At 40.2% G+C, this 19356-nt stretch overlaps 1 protein-coding gene across 2 annotated transcripts in view; it reads right to left on the bottom strand.

Moving 5' to 3' along the window:
- Positions 1–19356, bottom strand: part of LOC136875625 (pancreatic lipase-related protein 2) — an 89823-nt gene that overhangs the window by 39201 nt on the left and 31266 nt on the right. For both annotated transcript variants that reach the window (XM_067149165.2, XM_067149166.2), the window contains 3 exons: positions 14911–15070; positions 4269–4428; positions 2526–2629 (listed from right to left, as the gene is read on the bottom strand). In XM_067149165.2, the coding sequence (XP_067005266.2) occupies positions 2526–2629; positions 4269–4428; positions 14911–15070 (424 nt within the window). The remainder of the gene's footprint in view (positions 1–2525; positions 2630–4268; positions 4429–14910; positions 15071–19356) is intronic.

The raw sequence follows: 19356 nt of genomic DNA on the forward strand, positions 1-19356 counted from the left end.
TGAGTAGTGTATAGAGGATGGTTGTCTTGTTGTACTTCCTATTAAAATAATAATCAGCACCACCACCACCACCACCACCACCACCACCACCACCACTAAGTCTGACGACATCGCAGTCACGTGCTATGCCGTACTATCATACGGTATTTATCAGGCTGACCACAGCACAATTCCGACCACAGCACAATTTTGCCAAAACGGTAGCTATCTCCAATTTTCTCATCAGTGTAAGCAGGCAGTCACATTAAACAGAAATGATCACATAACGAATGTTTGCAGAAAAGTCGATGTCCATCTTCATCATCTAAAATTGAATACATTCTTCCTCATAGTATGAAAAACGTATACAAACATTCGTTCTTTCAATAATGTGTTTCTTTGATGTGGAACGAGCGGATACAAGGGTAGAGAAAGCAATGAAACTTCAGAAGACAATGCATAAGATTTACACATTCTTTGAACTTTGGGACACGCGTGTCCCTTTTTTGAGAAAATCTGCTGTCTAAAAACTTAAAATCTAAGAAATCTGCGCACTGAGACGCTTATATACCGACCGCTCAATGAATCTACACCATCCTCAAATTTTAGCCTTTTTTATACTCTGTTACCCTTAGACACTTATCGGTAAACAGGCGCTCCTGCCTGGTGTCTGATGCAAGGCTATGAGTTCTCTCTCTCTCAGGCTGGACTGTGTGCCGTTGCTTGACGCATTTTCTGTTGATTATCATTAGCAACCATTTACAAACCATATCTCTGCTATTGCTACCTAAATACGCCAAATTATAAGCCAAATTGTAGGTATTTTCGTATTGCCGCCTATGAGGATTTTATTTTTCCCTCTCTGAACGTAGGCCTACACGTAATAGCACTGCAATAGCCTCATTTATGTGGCCTTGTTGTCGAGATATCCTCTTAAATACGTAAACATTCTGTGCGATTATTAGATTAGATGACAGTGTGTATGATGTAGAGCTGCCATTAGGTTAAAATATAAATAGAGAATATCATCATTTTTAACACAATCACTTGCTGTATTTCATTACTCCATGTAGTTTGTAATTGTAGAGTAATTTTCAAATGATGGCACTATGATGATGATGATGATGCTTGTTGTTTAAAGGGGCCTAACATCGAAGGTCATCGGCCCCAATGATGGCACTATCTATGTTATGGATAAGTATAAGAGAAAGTCGAGAGCTCTAAACTTGGCATCTATAAATAAATAAATAAATAAATAAATAAATAAATAAATAAATATAAGGTGTCTCCAAATGAACCTCATACTCTTGTTGATTCCTGTGGTGGTTTAATGTTCGGACCACGTGAACATACAGAATGTTATGAGTAATACATGGGTGACATATCTATCTACATATATAGTGACAGCCCTGCGCGGATATACAAAATATTATCCGCATCTGCTCCACATCCGCATTTCCTCATCCGCACCCGCTTCCGCATGATTATCCACGGATATTTTAAATATTTAAATATATTACGTCCAAAGTATTGAAATGGATATATCTGTTAACACAACACAAGAAAACACAACAGGCCTGATACTTCGCAAGAGACCCCTACAGTGGCACGTTTATGAGGAATTTCTGTTCGTACTTGAAATATTGTTTTCCTTCTTGTTTACCTTCATCTCTCAGTAATCGAATAGCAACTGGGAAATGATTAGACGCTCTCCAATTTTTTACCTGAATGCACTTAACATAAGTTAAAACCTTCCTAGATGCCAACACAAAGTCTATAACACTCCCTCCTGACTCGACTATGTATGTTAAGTTACCTGATTCGTCCCCCGACCAGCCCCCATTCAAGATGTACAATTCCTCTATCGCACACATGTCCAGTAATTTCTCTCCATTTTTGTTACACTCTTTGTCTTTGCTTCTCCTTCTTTCTATTAATATTTCATCAGTTTCTTTATCGCATAATGTATTATTTAAGCCAACCCTTGCGTTGAAATCACCTATTATAAATTATTCCCGCTTCTTCATTTCCTAATTTAATCTGGTTTACAAAATCAATAAGCTCTTCAAAGAAGTTCTTCTTCTCAAATGCATTAACAAAAAAGCAATCTCAACCTTCCCTGGGGATAAACTGTACAAATGTCAATAATGTAATAGTACGTTTTCGCGAATTGTCGATCTCGAAAGACACAATTGCATCCACTCGAAAGTGAAACTGCACAACTGTATAAGGTGCAATAACACGTTCTCACGAAATAAATCTGGAAATAACGTACATAATAATGCTCCTCAGGAACTGTTCACTTGACGAGTTACACTGAGCAGGAGGCCATGGTCCTTAGGGTGCTTATTTATTTATTTATTTATTTATTTATGTATGTATGTATGTATGTATGTATGTATGTATGTATGTATGTATGTATGTATGTATGTATGTATGTATGTATGTATGTATGTATGTATGTATGTGAAACGTTTACGGTACTTGAATATTTTGTCTAGACTCAGAGGATATTTAGAGTGAGAACCATGGTAAGCATCACTCACATGCCTATCTCGGCGCCCACAACTCTGATGTCCGACACGGACTGCGCGTAGCCCTCTGGTCCCTTCTTCGTGCCCCACGTCACCATAAACACGTTCGCTTCATGCTGAAAACATAGAGGAAATGTCCGCAGATGAGATCAGTAGTGGAAACATAGGGTTTTGTAAGTTTATAATTTGCAGTGTTTTGGCGTCGCTCTAACACATCGAAGGTTTGCGGCGACGGGAGGATATTAATGCGAATCTCTTTATTCAACAGTACATTCTGGAAGTCAAAACATGGACAATGGAAAAAAAAGAAGAATCATTTCTATAAATATATTCTTAAAATCCGACAGACCATCTATGTGGCTGGGTTTCAGAGCCGAAGTAGATAGGTAATAAATAATAATGTTATGGTTTTTACGTCCCACTAACTACTTCTGATGGTTTTAGGAGACGCTGAGTTGCCGACATTTGTTCCGCAGGAATTCATTACCGTGCGAATAAATCTACCGACACGAGGCTGACGTATTTGAGCACCTTTCAAGGGACTGAGCCAGGGTCGAACCAGCCAAGTTGCGGAGGTTGGAGGTCTCATTCCGGTGGAATTTGAAGATTATGAAATACACCAACCTCGTGTTGACACATTCTTCTTCTTCGTCTTCATTATTCTTACCGTTTTTTCCAACACCTGTTGGGTTGAGGGTGCGAACTGCGTCTCAAATGTGGATTTGGCCCTGTTTTACGGCCGGATGCCCGTCCTGACGCCAACCCTATATGGAGGGTTGTAATCACTATGCGTGTTTCTGTGGTGGTTGGTAGTGTGGTATGTTGTCTGAATATGATGAGGAGAGTGTTGGGACGGACACAAACACCCAGTCCCCGAGCCTGAAGAATTAATTAGAACCGATTAAAGCCTCGACTCGGCCGGGAATCGAACACGGTACCCTATAACCGAAGAGCAGTACGCTGGCCATTAATACAACGAGTCGGAATCGTGTTGACAAATTCAATGGGATATAATTCATGCGGTCAAAACTGTCAGGCACATTGACATTTCCTAGAACCATAAAATCGTTAGTAGGGTGTAAATCCAATAACATGATAATCATAGTCCTACGGAATGGATTTTAGGAATTATAAGCTCAGTCCACAGACATAGAAGTATTTACAGAAACTGGCAATTGTCAGGTCTACGTTTTAATTAACTCACAACCGCAACCTTCCAAATCCTATTACAGTAGTTAGGTTTTCGGCTACTCTGAGATACTGTCAGTGTCTGTACGACGTTAAAGAAAATATAAATTGTAAGGAAGTTCAAAGGTGGTCACAGAGAAAACCTCATAGCTCGGAAGAATTTGAACTAATCGATGGAGCATAAAGTTCTTGATAGATTCATATATTTGGGACGGTGTTTATGTTCTTTGTGAATATCACCTACAACTACTATTAAAATACTCTGTACCGGGCGAGTTGGCCGTGCGGTTAGGGCCACACAGCTGTGAACTTGCATCCGGGGGATAGTGGGTTCGAACCCTACTATCGGCAGCCCTGAAGATGGTTTTCCGTGGTTTCCCATTTTCACACCAGGCAAATGCTGGGGCTGTACTTTAGTTAAGGCCACGGCCGCTTTCTTCCCATTCCTAAGCCTTTCCTATCCCATCGCCGCCACAATACCTATTTGTGTCGGTGTGACGTAAAACAAATAGCAAAAAATTTTATATATATATATATAAGTATAACTCTAGGAATAATTTGACAAACCTTGTCCAAGAGGCCATTTTTTATGGCGTGTAGATTAGGATCTTGGCCATCGCGGGCATATCCATGTACAATGAAGTAGTTGGTTAGTGCAGTATTGAAGTCTTGCGGTATATTGTAATTGCCTTCCTCGTAAAACGTACTTCCTTCCCTCGGAGTGGCTCTGTAAAGGGAAGAACAAGAACGTCATCAAACCTGGAACTGAAATGGGAACCCGTGTGAAACCAATAGTCTCCTCACTAGGGAAGCTACCGGAGCTCCCTACGACAGTCAAAGTGAAGGAGGGACATGTACTGAACAAAGTGAATACGTATAATGTACGTCACTCTTCAATGGTCTGCAACCCCTAGTTCAACACTAATAAAATTGGTTGGGTTTTCATTAAGTTTGTAGCCGTTATCATCATATTCCATGTACCTGTGCGCTGTAAGACATTTTAGAATATCCATTTTATCATGACGTTGCACATGTCGTATACATATTTCACTAAACAGCATGGTTGTGTTCACAGAAACTGGCAATTATCGGGTTTATGTTTTAATTAAGCTTACGACCGCAACCTTTCCAGTCCTAACTCAGTACTTACGTTTACCGCTACGCTGAGATACTATCAGTGTCTGTACGACGTTAAAGACAAACCGTGTTGAAAACAAGGTTCAATCTCTCACCACGAGTATATTATAATTACGGCACTGGAACGCAATTGCGTACGGGACTTAAAAAATAATGTCCAACTCCTTAAAAATGGAGAAAGCTTGTCCTATCTGGATGATTTTCACACGTAAGGAATCATAGGTTTGTTATTGGCATGCACTCAACTGATCGTATACTTGACAATGAAGATCGTGCCATGGCACACTCCCCATCTTAGCTCATATACTCTTTAGACTTTAGGTGGCATGATCAATGTGCTCAAATTTACGTTTCTGTTGTCGAAGATTTTCACTGAAAAACTAGTTCCAGTTTGTCCAGATCATAAATTCAACAACTACCGAGCTCGATAGCTGCAGTCGCTTAAGTGCGGCCAGTATCCAGTATTCGGGAGATAGTAGGTTCGAACCCCACTGTCGGGAGCCCTGAAAATGATTTTCCGTGGTTTCCCATTTTCACACCAGGCAAATGCTGGGGCTGTACCTTAATTAAGGCCACGGCCGCTTCCTTCCCACTCCCAGCCCTTCCCTGTCCCATCGTCGCCATAAGACCTATCTGTGTCGGCGCGACGTAAAGCAACTAGCAATAACTAACTACTAACTACTAAACGTTTTCATTCCTCCCCTGAAGGGGGAGGCGGGCCTCTTAGACGGTGACGCCGTCTCTCAGGCCGGGAGATTTGTTACGGTGAAGGAGATGTGCGGGGAAAGTGAGGGGGTGGGCGGCCGTGGCCTACACTACGAACTGTCCCGGCATTCGCCTTAGTGCAGGGGAATGGAAAACCACGGAAAACCATTCTCAGGACAGCCGACGGGTGAGACCAGGCGTGAAGTCCGGCACTGTGCCCCAGGCCCGTCTCCCGAATGCAGAGGCGTAGAGCCACGGCAGAGCCGTTGCTAACTTTCCTCTGCTCGGTTGGCCGGTCAGAGTACAGAGCATATGGGACAACAACCCACTCTGCCTCTACCGACAAAATTCAATAACTGAAGAACTGCTCCTCTGAGTTGTGATACCGATATGCATCCAGGAGAGCACGCGAGCTATTTGTACTGCACTCGAATTCTGTGATCGGCGGTTGGCTACGTTGTAATGTTTGGAGAATACATTTGCAAAGTCTGCCACAAATTTCTGTAAACATATGTACAGTTTCATCTTCAAGGCCTCCTGACATGGATAGACGCATCAAAAGTGCAACATATTACTTATCAGTCGTCCTCTTACCAGTCACTGATAGTATCCTGTTTGGTCACGGTTCAACATTGGTCGATATTATGCAATAGATCAGCAGCAATTGAAGTGGCAGTAATACAGTTCGTGACTTCAATGCTCTGGTCTTCTCGATGGTCTCTATAGTGACACCCTACCTGATAACAAACCGTATGTTTTGCAAGATATTATTTTACAACAGAGTTTGGTTTGGCTAACGAAGTATGTGCTGGATCTAAACTAAAAGAATATTGGTACATTTCCGTAAACGCCATTAGTCATCACAGGGTTAGATCAGCTTTAACATCAGCCTTGAGAGAAATAAAGTGGGTTGGTAGTTGCAGAGTGCGTCTCTGCCCTTAAGTGGCTACGGCTGGTCTGTGGTTCAATAGCTCTGCACTCTGACCGGCCAACCGAGCAGAGGAGGGGTGGCCACGGCTCTACCGTGGCTCTACGCCTCTGCATTCGGGAGTCGGAACCGGGCTGGATCTCACGGCTTGCCCCAACTGTCGGCTGTCCTGAGAATGGTTTTCCGTGGTTTTCCATTCACCTGCACTAAGGCGAATGCCGGCACAGTTCCTAGTATAGGCCACGGCCGCCAACCACCTCACCTTCTCCGAAAATCTCCTTCACCGCAACAAATCTCCCAGCCTGAGAGACGGCGTCACCGTCTCCCCTTCCGGGGAGGAATGAAAACATTTTAGAAATAAAGTGGCAAGTTTACGAAGAAGTTCATTGTTTGTCTCGTAAGGTCGAATAGAAGAGCGGGCATCATTTTCTTCATTCGAAACAAGCACACGGCTTTAGTGTTGCATCCAACTACGTGTTTTGAAAGAGACCTTGAGTAGGTAACTGAGATTGACAGGGAAAAGCGAGATATTTATGAGCAATGCCTCCCATATTTAAGTGAATATTTCAGCATCGGACTTGAACATGGGTTAGTTAAATGATGATGATGCTTGTTGTTTTAAGGGGCCTAACATCGAAGGTCATCGGCCCCTAAGGGGTTAGTTAAAGGATTGCTATTTTGTAGCAGGGGAGGTACTACAAAATATACCTGGAATATCATGAAAGGGTTAGGTCTCCCCTGAAATGCACTCAACAATATCACAATAGGCATTGTCAATGACTCGTTAATCATTCTGCACCATCACCTTAAAATTTCATAGTTGTCAATCTAGCCCACTTTGTGTGATACTCACACCCTGAAACTGATGGAATTTACTTCCATAAAGAATGAACCCAAACACTTCTTTATTTGTGCGTACGGATTATTTATTTATTTCTACAAATGTTTACGTGAAGTCTGCTAGCGTTTTTGTAAAATTCAGGACCTTTATCTTCACACACAGTACGTGCGCTGATATTCTTATGAAAATATACAGTATATTGGAGTCCTAGATTACGGGGTATATTCGCTGGCAAATTCGTGTAGTTTTGTTTTCCACCGTACTATCTCCTTCAGCAGCCGTTAATCTTTGCCATAGTGTGCTCGAATTTATCTTATATGTTACGGTTGTTGCTATACTGGTTTAATTTTGTTATTTGTACACTGTCAGGCACACTCGCAAGTCTCGTAAGCTGATTTTCTTTTACTATTTTCAAGAAATGTATCCCTTGTTACATTCTTACTAATCCTGGAGATATTGGGTTCGAACTCCACTGTCGTCGGCCCTGAAGATGGTTTTCCGTGGACCGAGCTCGATAGCTGCAGTCGCTTAAGTGCGGCCAGTATCCAGTATTCGGGAGATAGTAGGTTCGAACCCCACTATCGGCAGCCCTGAAAATGGTTTTCCTTGGTTTTCCATTTTCACGCTAGGCAAATGCTGGGGCTGTACCTTAATTAAGGCCACAGCCGCTTCCTTCCTACTCCTAGCCCTTTCCTGCCCCATTGTCGCCATAAGCCCTATCTGTGTCGGTGCGACGTAAAACAACTAGCAAAATAAAAGGTTTTCCGTGGTTTCCTATTTTCACATCAGGAAAATGCTGGGGCTGTACCTTAATTAAGGCCACGGCCACCCTATTCTAGGTTTTTCCTATCCCATCATCGCCATAAGACCTATCTGTTTCAGTGCGTCGTAAAGCAAGTTGAAAAAGAAACATTTTTATTATTGTCATCAAATGCATAACCATTTCCGTTCTTCCACCATGGCAGCGCAGTCATTGATATTAACATCTCCACTGATTTCGATCTCGCCTGTAGGATTAAATAACATTTCACTCCAGCTTAATCCTTCATCCCACTCAGCATCCAAAATCATTTTAATAGAAGACTTACACTATCCTATTTAATGGATGAGGGAAGCATATTTTCATGAATTTTTAAATGTAAGAGTATACTATGGTAAAAATAGGGCGAATGCTGAAATTAGGAGGGTGATATACTGAAAGTAGGAGACCAGTTAGGAAGATATATTGGTACGACAGAAATGGAGCCGGCAGTAATAAATGCGACAGTAGAGAATGCTAGGGGAATGGATGGATCTCAGTAAAAATCATCAAGACACTTAGACCTCTCCAAATGCGTTTGACAACTGCGGCTACTCAAGGAAGTGTGGAAATAATAACAGGTTTGAAAAAACTAGCATGGTGTATTATAATGACTATTTTCAAGAGAATATTATAAACATGGAGTAATTATTAAAGGATAATGAATATTGAATATTTAGACATTTTAAAAAAGAATCAAGAATGGAAAGGGTCAAAATGCAACTACAAGAAGACCCTTTATGTTTCAAAATTGGAATATCAATAGCACGGTGTCATTATGAGATGAGATAGGGAAAACAATATTGGGAGAATCGAAAATTGATTTAGAAAATATCTACAGTTACGAAAATTTTGTCCTCAGCGCAAAAGTGTGGGGAAGTTTGAAACGATGCATTGGAAAATATGTGATAACAATGGCACAATAAAAATATTTTATAGAATGATTTGAAATTGGTCTGAAACAATGAAGTCTTCTGTCATAGTTACTGTTTATAATAGTGATGAACAGTATGGTAGCAGAAAAACCAGTTTGTAGAACGAACACAAAGTTATTTTAGGAGAAACGACGGGGCAGAAGTACAAGAACAGCTTGATGTGGTAAACGGGAACGTTAACGAATTGTGAAAGAGATTCAGTTTGGAATGAAACAAGAGTGTATTCATATCACTCACAGGCATCAGATCCAAAGGATATGGCAGTTTATTGCTAAAAGTATTGCAGCCGTGCGGCCCACTTTGAAAGATATGTCGCAGAGATTGCGGGGGATACCTCAACGCAACACTTTAATACATACTATAGTCAATTTTAGTGTTAGAGTGACATACACCTGTAGCAGAAGTAGTCGGAGAAGAATAGCTCCCCCTCTTCTGTTGCTGTTATTTTCCTACAGTCGGGCTGAGTGGCTCAGGCAGAAGAAGCGTTGACCCTCTGAACACAAGTTGACGGGTTCGATCCTGGCTCAGTGTGGTGCTATTTGAAGATGCTCAAATACGCCAGCCTCGTGTTGGTAGATTTACCGGTACGTTAAAAAATTCTCGTGCGACAAAATTCCAGGACTTCGGTATCTCAAGAAGTCGTAAAAGTAGTTAATGGGGCGTAAAAACAGTAACATTATTGTTATTACCAAATAACCCCACGAAATAAAATTTAAAATAGCCTCCTTGACTGCTTGAAGTAGGATATAATATAATCTGCTCTGCTGAATGATTCTCGTTTCTCAGGCTCTAAACAGACCAACCGCACGCACGTAGTAATTGATCGTGGTGTGGGTTGCTTAAAGCACTTTAAGAAGTCTTTCAGGGTTCAAACGATAGGGCACATTATAAAAACTGTATCTTACTTCAGCCAATTTATTTATTTATTTATTTATTTATTTATTTATTTATTTATTTATTTATTTATTTATTTATTTATTTACAAATGGTCTACACAGAGGTCACCTCCAACTTAGACTCTTGTGTTGTTGGTAGTGGACAAAACAAAACAAATATACAATTATAATAACAAACATGCTGTGATAGGTCAGATAATCGGCGTTTGCCAGGAATCGCGAGGCTACTCACGATGTTGCAAGGATTACGGAATAATAGGAATATTAGCTCCCACCAGTAGTGATAACCGCTGATGCGGGGTAAATCACGATAATAATTGTCGGAAATCTCGAGGCTACTCACGATGTTGCAAGGATTATGGAATAATAGGAATATTAGCTCCCACCAGTAGTGATAACCGCTGGCGCGAGGAAAATCACGATAATAATTGTCGGAAATCGCGAGGCTACTCACGATGTTGCAAGGATTATGGAATAATATGAATATTAGCTCCCACAAGTAGTGATAACCGCTGGCGCAGGGTAAATCACGACAATAATTGTCGGAAATCGCGAGGCTACTCACGATTACTTCAGCCAATTAAAGAGCCTATTTTGATCTTCTCCACGTATAGTTAGTTGACACAGAAGGCTAATTGTTCTCCCCCTACTATTTTAAAACACCAGGTGTATGTTACTGTAAGTTCAACGTGGACTACACCTTTGTGTACATATCTGCCTGCCTTTGAATGCTTCGTGACAGTTATCGTCGGGAGGACTGACAGTTTCCATCGTCTGTTGCATTACCTGGAGTTGTGTATCTTGTTCCAGATCCTCAAACCCTTTCTGAACTGGGAGTAGAAATGGAATGGAATCGAGCCTACATGATCGGGCAGCTATTTTTCTAGCCCCTTGACTACATGAACGGGCCTGTTTTCATTTATTAACCAACCATCAAATGCACGATCTTTTAATTTGACATGCATTTTGGAAAAGAGGGCGCAATCGATGGTGCAGAGGAAGCTGGATGGAAACCAATGTGGTTCACCGCACAGAAGGATGGTCAGGATCGGATTTTCAGTCTGTGTCAAGCAACTGAAAAATACTACGAGAGGAATAGATATATATTTTGTCATGCAAAACACGCTCAATGCTCGGTTCATATTTGTCGAATATGACCATGACCGAACATTGCTTCTCAGAGGCGATTTTTGTTCGTTCGAGCTTGCTCCTTGATATTCGCTCCTTCACGTGCTGAGTTACAGGTAGATTTGCTCGCCTCCCTCCGTCCTTGTTTAGTCGCACTATGCTAAGCTATTCTCGCGTACCTTTATTTCTCGAAACATAACGCTTTTGTCACGATGGTGGAGTCATGACTAGACATGAAAATGTCAATAGTTAAACTCATGTTTTTAGACTGTGTTTCTACACTATACTGGACTGGGGCTTCCTCGTATGTAAGCAAAATTGGAAATATCATTCCTGTCGGAGAAATGGTTAATGAAGTTCGCGTGCTGCCACGTGTATTCTTCCTGGTTAGCGTACTTCACTACTCTATATACAGAAACTAAATACACACTATTAATTAATAAGCCATATATTTCAATAGTTGCCATTACCAAAGACTTTTATATAAACCGTGAAAAATTAATGTCAGATCAAATAGTTAAATATAAACCTCAAAATTAATTTAAAGGTCCTTTTTGCTCAAGGTTCTCTATCCAAGGAGATATGGCTAGTGCAAAAACTCTAGCTCCAAATTGAGAAGGAATTGCAAACTATGTATTTATGTATTGTTATGATTGTTATGAATTAATAAACGTCTAGCTGACTCCCACGACTCGTTAAAACATTCTGGCTTTGCTAAAGTTTCTGTTGTTGCTTGCACTGGTTGCTGGAATGCACAAGCTACATCTGGCAATTTATGGGCTGAATAGGTAGACTGAGTTCATGCTTGTTCCCCCAGGATAATGGGAAACTTCGGAAGACCATTTTGAGGTCAGCCGACGGCGTACAGTGATACCTCCCCGTCTCCCGAATATAGAGGCGTAGAGCAGTGGTCACCTTTCGTCTGGTCGGTTGACCAATCGGAGTGTAGATCTGACGGACCACGGACCAGCCATGGCCACTTGTGGGCCGAGACCCACTCTGCATCCCCCGACTCGTAACTCAACCATTCCATCACCCTTTTATACCTCCGAATTCCCGGCTTTTGTTCTTTGTAAACAAGGGCTTACTCAAATCTGGATGCAAACATCGCTTTGGACGTGCCCTGTTGAACGAGTTGCAGCAAACCCGGGCATGTTAGCTTACACGCTCCACTCATGCGTGATAGTGGTTGCATGTGCAGCAAGGCACATGTTCCTGCGTCTTGGTTACCCGTATCAAGTTCGAACAATGCACGCCACTAATAGATATGGTCATGTATCGTAGATATAAAGAATACATATGGTAGATTACCAAGAAAAAGATGTTATGGGAGCGGGGGGATTATGGGATAAGGGACAGGTTATTATCAGGGCCCGGATTTTTATGCAGTAACCGCTTAGATTGCAAACTAATTTGGTTAGTAGGAAGTGTCGGTTACTCGCTTCAGGAAGTTTGCATTCTAACCTATTACTGCATAAATACCCGGTCCCTAGTTATTATATTACAGAAAATCAAAGGCGTGTATCTTAATACGTAGATTTTTACGACCACTAAATGACATTATAATAATTTGCGGATATTAGGTCACATAATGTAAATAATCTGGCGACGCGTTTCTATCCTGCAACCAGGATCGTCTTCGGAGCAATGACAAAGTATGTATTGGAAACTCTCGCTCCATTAGTAACCAGACTCAACGTAGAGAGTTCATTCCAAGGCCCACAAATGCTTAACATCCGAATAATTTTTACAAAGGTGATGGCTATACACCGAGTAGCTCATGGATACTCTCCATAGTTAATTCGTCAACATCCTTCTCCTTGACTTTGGAGGTCCTACCACTTGTTTGTGTCTGGATTTTTTCCCCACCAGTGTATTCTTTCATAAAAGGACTTACATAATTAACCCCGCGAGGACTCGCCGCGCGGTCTTTTCGACCGCACATTCATTTATTCACTTGCAATCTGCAATGAACTTACATCTCGTCTTGCTCTAGCTTCTCTTATCCTTCGCTGGAGAGTTGACAACGCTAGTGCAGTAACAGTTAATCTAAATTTGTTGTCCATTGTTACCGGGAGGACGAAACTCTGACCTCGACGGAAGTTGCGGTCTTTTCCACCGCGCGCGAGGCCTTGCGTTTGGCGTTGTTCTTATGTTTGTGTTCCGTAAAGATACGTTTGCGTAGGATTTTGGGTATTGGAAAAGAGGACCAACGTCACCAAACTGTAAATCAGACAGACAATGGTCGCTGTGCTTATTGTGACAGAAAGAAGAATCGGAAAACCAAAACTAAATGCGTTTCATGTTCACGTTTCATATGTAAAGAGCACACATGGCCATCATGTGTCCAGTGCGCGGAGAAAAGTGTTGAAATCGTACAGGAGGAGGGGGATGATGACTAAATTCTTCAGCATTTGTGTGATCTGGCAAGTTCTGAACGGTTTTCCTGTATTGCACTCAGTGTTTAGTTCCGAGATTTGTTCAGAAGCAGCCATAGGTGATGAAAATTACTAATGACTGGTGCATTGGGACTTGAGTGGGTCTTCATTCTTTAATGTTTATTATTGTTTGCATTTTACATTTCCAGAGTCCAATTTTTAAACATCAGTAGCCGTAAGTTCTGACGGACAGATGTTCAAAGTAGTCAATAGAAATTAATATGTCTTTATTTTGTGTCTTGTAGAATATTTTCTCAGCTGATTAGACATACATTTGTGTAATAAAGGTATGATATGACGTTTCGGTGTATTGTGTTCGAAAAAATAATTTGTGCATTAAATAATCGCCCATGGATTCTGTGCGGTCGAAAAGACTGCGCGCGAGTTCTGGCGAAAAAATATCAGTGCGAGTTCTCCTGGGTTAAATATGTTAAACTCGGCATTTGTATAAAATGTGACTAATATTGTAATCAGTGTGTATTAGAAAAGTAATTACTTTAAAGGTAGCCATAAGTAGTGAAGTACAAAATAATAGGCATTTGCTTTAACATGCCTAACTCTCCTATGCAGCAGAATATTGCCGAGTATACCACAACATCGCTTCTGTAGCTAAACATCAAGCTTTTATAAACAAAAGAAGACAGGCTGTGATGAAAGTAGCATGTCTTCCAGCAGCCATGTTGATTCAAAATGTACACAAATACACACACACACTAACACAATGATGTATCGATTCTTACGTCACAGCGTGGTGGCCATGATCGTTAAGACGCTGAAGTCTAAAAACGGTCTAACACCGAGGTTAGCCGGTTCGAGTCCCGTTGGTCGAAAAAATTTTCACCATCAGAATGTTGGCCGCCAGGGTAGGGGAGGTGGTGGTATACAATTTCTAATCACTAGATTGCGTGCCAAAAGCCTGGATTAAATTCCAAACCTCTCCGCAGTGCTCATATGGAGTGAGGGCATATGACGCTGTTGATGGTGATTCGTCCGTCGGATGGGGACGTTAAGCCTTGAGCAGACCCCTTGGTGCTATTCGACAGGAGTAGGCTATGTGCCGGCACCGGGTTTCACCCTCTCCCTACTATCATATATCACGTCATTCATTTCATCTCTCATTAACTCCTCTGATGAGGTTGACGTCAGGAAGGGCATCCGGTCATAAAAAACCGCCACGACAAATTCATCTCACCTCATACCCGACCCCGTAGGGAAACGGGACAAGGGTTGGACAAACAATGAAAACAAACAATCGTAGATCAAAACAGGTAACTGGCGTGCACAGCCCTGAGTCAGCAACGTGGGGAAGTACAAGCCGACTGAGTGTTGTACCTGTTGTACAGGTATTTCTAGCATGGACACTGCGCTTACGGAGGGCAAGCTCTGATAATCGTTCACTCACCTGGTGTACAGCACGATCCTAGTACGGAGAGCTCTCGGTGACGAAGGTGCTGGCACACGTCTGACTGCGAATAGAGAAGAGTTCCTGGGGTTCACCATTCTGTTCCACGGCTCCAGCATAGAGAAACAACCAACATTTCGGTAACAGACCTCAGGCTCTTCTGTAAGCAATAAGATGTGTATTGTAAAACATTTTCCGCACAGAATACTGGTTTGACGAACAGGGGCCTAACATCTAGGAGCATTTAGTATAGAAAAGCGAATTCTTACGATGGAAAAGAAGTGAAAATGAAGGGTAAACGCTGAACGTAGAAATAATCTACATCATTGACATTCTAGAAAAAATGTTGACCGGATGATTACCCACTATTCTCAAAGTAGAGGAATCTAATTGTGGCACTGATGATTTCTAGCTGCAAACGGCTCATGCCAGTTTATTCTTTTTACAAAGATAACCCTTTCTTAGGACAAAATTCTGGCGTTAATGAGATTGATAATAACTCACGGGATTCTAAACGAGCATTATTATTATTATTATTATTATTATTATTATTATTATTATTATCATTTTTTATTGCTAGCTGAAGACAACCCGTTTGGCTAGGTATTTTTGTACATGCGTGCGGTTTTCTGTATATAATATAGAAGACGTTCATTAAAATACCATTTTTTCTGTTTCATTTTTTTTTATTTTTTTTCGGGTACGTAAATACGTTACATTTTAAGTCATTTCATAAACATACATTCCTATACACTACATTTGATGTCTTCTTGTCTGGCGCATGCACAGACAGATTTTCTGCGTGTCCGACATGGAAGAATGCAGCGTAGAGCTGACTGTATGAGAAACAGGAATCCATCAAATTAACTCCACAATTGTGGAACGTTTGACTCTGAGAGTTATTGATATTCATAATATAAGCTAATCTCACTGGAGATTGTAATAGTTAAATGACAAATCATTTGAGATCAATGGAATTCCTGGTATGAAAACCGATTTCCCTTTTTCTTTGCCGGTTAGGATTACTGCCTCAATGATATTGTTAAGGAGCGGTTTCGGTAAGTACCTGCGTTATATTAAAGAACTAGCACTTATCTACGGCTTCGCTCGCGTGTATTTGTAAAAAGTAATTGTTCCTCGGTACTGTACTAAGACATCATCTGAAATTCTCTAAAGTATAAAATCTTACCGAAAAATTGAGTTTCATTTACCCATTAAACTATTTGTATACCACGTTTGTGGTATTGAATTTTGGGGCTAGGATGACAAAGCAACATAGAAATGTACATGTGAGAAACAGTATACTCTCAAAAAGCCAACATGTTACTTCATTTTAAAAAGAGATAGCGAATACCAATTTCCACGTCTGTAACATATTCAGTTTTGAGATATTAGTATCCCCATAAAACTAATTCAACCCTTTTATCAGTCGTCCCCACCCCCAACCCCACTACAGTGGATTTTAGGAATACAGAAAGATACATGTTTCTTTATTTTTAAAATAGATTCCAAATACCAATGTTTACATCTGTACGATCTTCAGTTTGAGACATAAGTATCCTCATGAAAAGGAATTCAAATTTTTTTCACTTATTTTCACCCCCTTTTCCTAAAACAAAAAATCATTTTCCTGTATTTTTACCGGACTTATCAAATACCAAGTTTCACGTTCGTAACATGTTAATTTTTTGACATGTGCTATAGATATGCCGTACTCATTTTAAAAATTCACCCGCTCTTCCAATTCGTTTACTCACCTGAATGGATTTTCCGAAAGCAAACGCATACGTGTTTCTTTATTTTTAAAGGACATTCCAAATACCAGTTTTCACGTCTGTAACATCTTCAGTTTTTGATATATAAGTATCCTCATAAAAAGAATTCAACTTCTTCCTCACTTCTTTCCACCAATCTCGCTCCTTAAGTGAACTTTCCAAAAACAAACACATATTTCTTTGTTTTTAAAAGAGATTTAAAATACCAACTTTCACGTCTGTAACATCTTAGGTTTATGATATATAAGTATCCTTATAAACAGAATTCATTTCCCGAAAAAAAAAAACAACCGTATTTCTTTATTTTTAAGGATATTCCAAATACCAATTTTAACGTCTACGACATCTTTAGTTTTTGAAATATATAAGTATCCTCATAAAAAGAATTCAACTTTCAATTCTTTCCCCCGCATCCTTAACTGGATTTTCTGAAAACAAAGAAATACAAATTTCTTTATTTTTAAAGGAGACAACAAATGCCAATTTTCACCTCTGTAACATCTTCAGTTTTGAGTTATCACTGTGCCGTTGCATTTTCCGTAGTGTTAAGAAATGTCAAGTTGAATGAATGAAGTTACGAGAAATGAAATTTATGTAGAGAGAACGCAAATAATAGTATGATTAAGAAGTCCATAGGGGCCGAACTTAGAACATAATCGCTATGGTAGTGGAGGAAAATTGTAAAAATTGTAAATTGTAAAAAAAAAAGCAATTGTATTATTATAACTCCTCACCAAGAAAAGGCAAATGGAGGACACGTTTGTCGATTGCAGTTAATCGCAGAAAAAATACAAGTATTTTCAAGCAAGAAGAACAGAAAACATAAAAGAAGTACATTTATTTTAAAGAAGCAGTGTTTCCACAATAAAAGAATAGAAAACCTTAATAAGCAAAGCAAGTCGTCATACGAGAACCGAAATAGCAGTTACCGGCAGAATACCAAGATTGCCAAGCATAATTCAAACGATAAATTCTGGAAGGAAGAAGAATAAGGAAAATTAACACGACAAAAACGAGCAGATTTTCAAAATCTAGCTATCTTGTAAATAGAACACAGACTGACAGTATTGAAGCTAATATAGTATAATTGAAAGCAGTCTTCATTGAATATCAAAGAATAGAGTACAATTGAGAGCAATCTTCATTGAATATCAAAGACAGAAAAGCAGTTATATCTTGTCAGCTTGTTAAAAATATCGATATGAATTCCCGTATCTCATATTTGTATTCTGTTATCATGAGCTCAAGCAATAAAAACGGCATAATATACTACTAGATGTGCAGTGGGCAGTCTTAGAGATGTATTCGACCCGATGGATCCAACCCACCTGATGCGGAACGTGAAATCAGCTGATGTTTGGTTTCCAACCGGCCGAGCGCAGCAGCCCTAGAATGGATGGCTGATGATTCATCCTGAACCGGAGAATGATAAGCTAAGTTTTCCTAAATTACAAATCTTAATTAAATTGACGCAAAACAATGTTTGGAACTTGTACCTGTAATGTTGATATATTCAGCGAAATGTAACCTCAAATTCAAGCTCTCGCGAATAAGCTATGTTAGAATCGATACATCAGATTGGAGTAACTTTCAATGTGTATAGATTAGAATACAATGAAACAGCCATGGGAATCTTGCCATTGATATTATGAATAGGTAAAGTTTACTTCGACAGAAAAAGATCCGTTATTGAGAATTAGATATTATGAATATATGGATATAGCAACCTAAAGTTTATTGGAAATCAAAATGATATGATTATGTATAGATATGCAGCAGATATGATTTCTTTGTCATTGGAGAAATAAGAAGGAATATTATGATAGACTAGGAAGTTAAATATCGTCGTGATGAGAATATGTGATCCAATGTAGTGGATATAGCTATATTTGAGTATTCTACCTCGAGGGAAATGTGTCTATGAGAAGAGATTTGGGATATTTAAGAGGAAATGAATACGTTAAGAAAGGATTACTGTTGACATAAGTAAGCTACTTGTTGTATTGAAGGAAATGAATAATCGTCGAAGAGAATTGATGCTAGGAAGGCACAGATGAGAAAGAATTAATACAAGATATGTGTAGCTTAGGACTGGGTCTTGTACAGGCAGTACTGAGAAGAAAGGAAATCTCATCGAGGGAGCAAAGAAATATAATGTTGACATATCTGACCTAGATTAGTGAATGTAAAGCCAAGTCCATCTTATTATAATGTATGTTAGGAGTTACCCATGATAAACTTCCTATATGTGTGTTTCTTGCCTGCTGCCATTTCTTGATGGATACAGTACTTTTGTATCCATCTCATAGCACAGGCCAGAGTAAAGTGTAGCTTTCACCGAAGTCCCAGTCCCATCCATGGCTGTGACAATATGGAAGCTGCTGGGGTATGGGTGGTGCTGAATAATGACATTCAGAGCACGTCTAGTGCATCTGAGTGTTATGAAAGGTGTTGCTCATAGGGTCAGTCGTGCTGCAATAGCACTTTCTGACCCAGTGAGGAAAACAATGGCAAACTACCTTATTCCTCGTCTTGCCTAGTACGCCTCATTTTGGTGCTGCCATTGGTTTTTGCGGTTTCCTTATAACCGCATAACTTTTGGTGGTGCTATTTGAGGATCCAACCAGCCTCTGAGCTGATGACCTAAGAGACACATGTGTGTTTCATATAA

Source organism: Anabrus simplex, chromosome 6 (assembly GCF_040414725.1).
Source record: "Anabrus simplex isolate iqAnaSimp1 chromosome 6, ASM4041472v1, whole genome shotgun sequence".
Taxonomy (NCBI): Eukaryota; Metazoa; Arthropoda; class Insecta; order Orthoptera; family Tettigoniidae; genus Anabrus; species Anabrus simplex.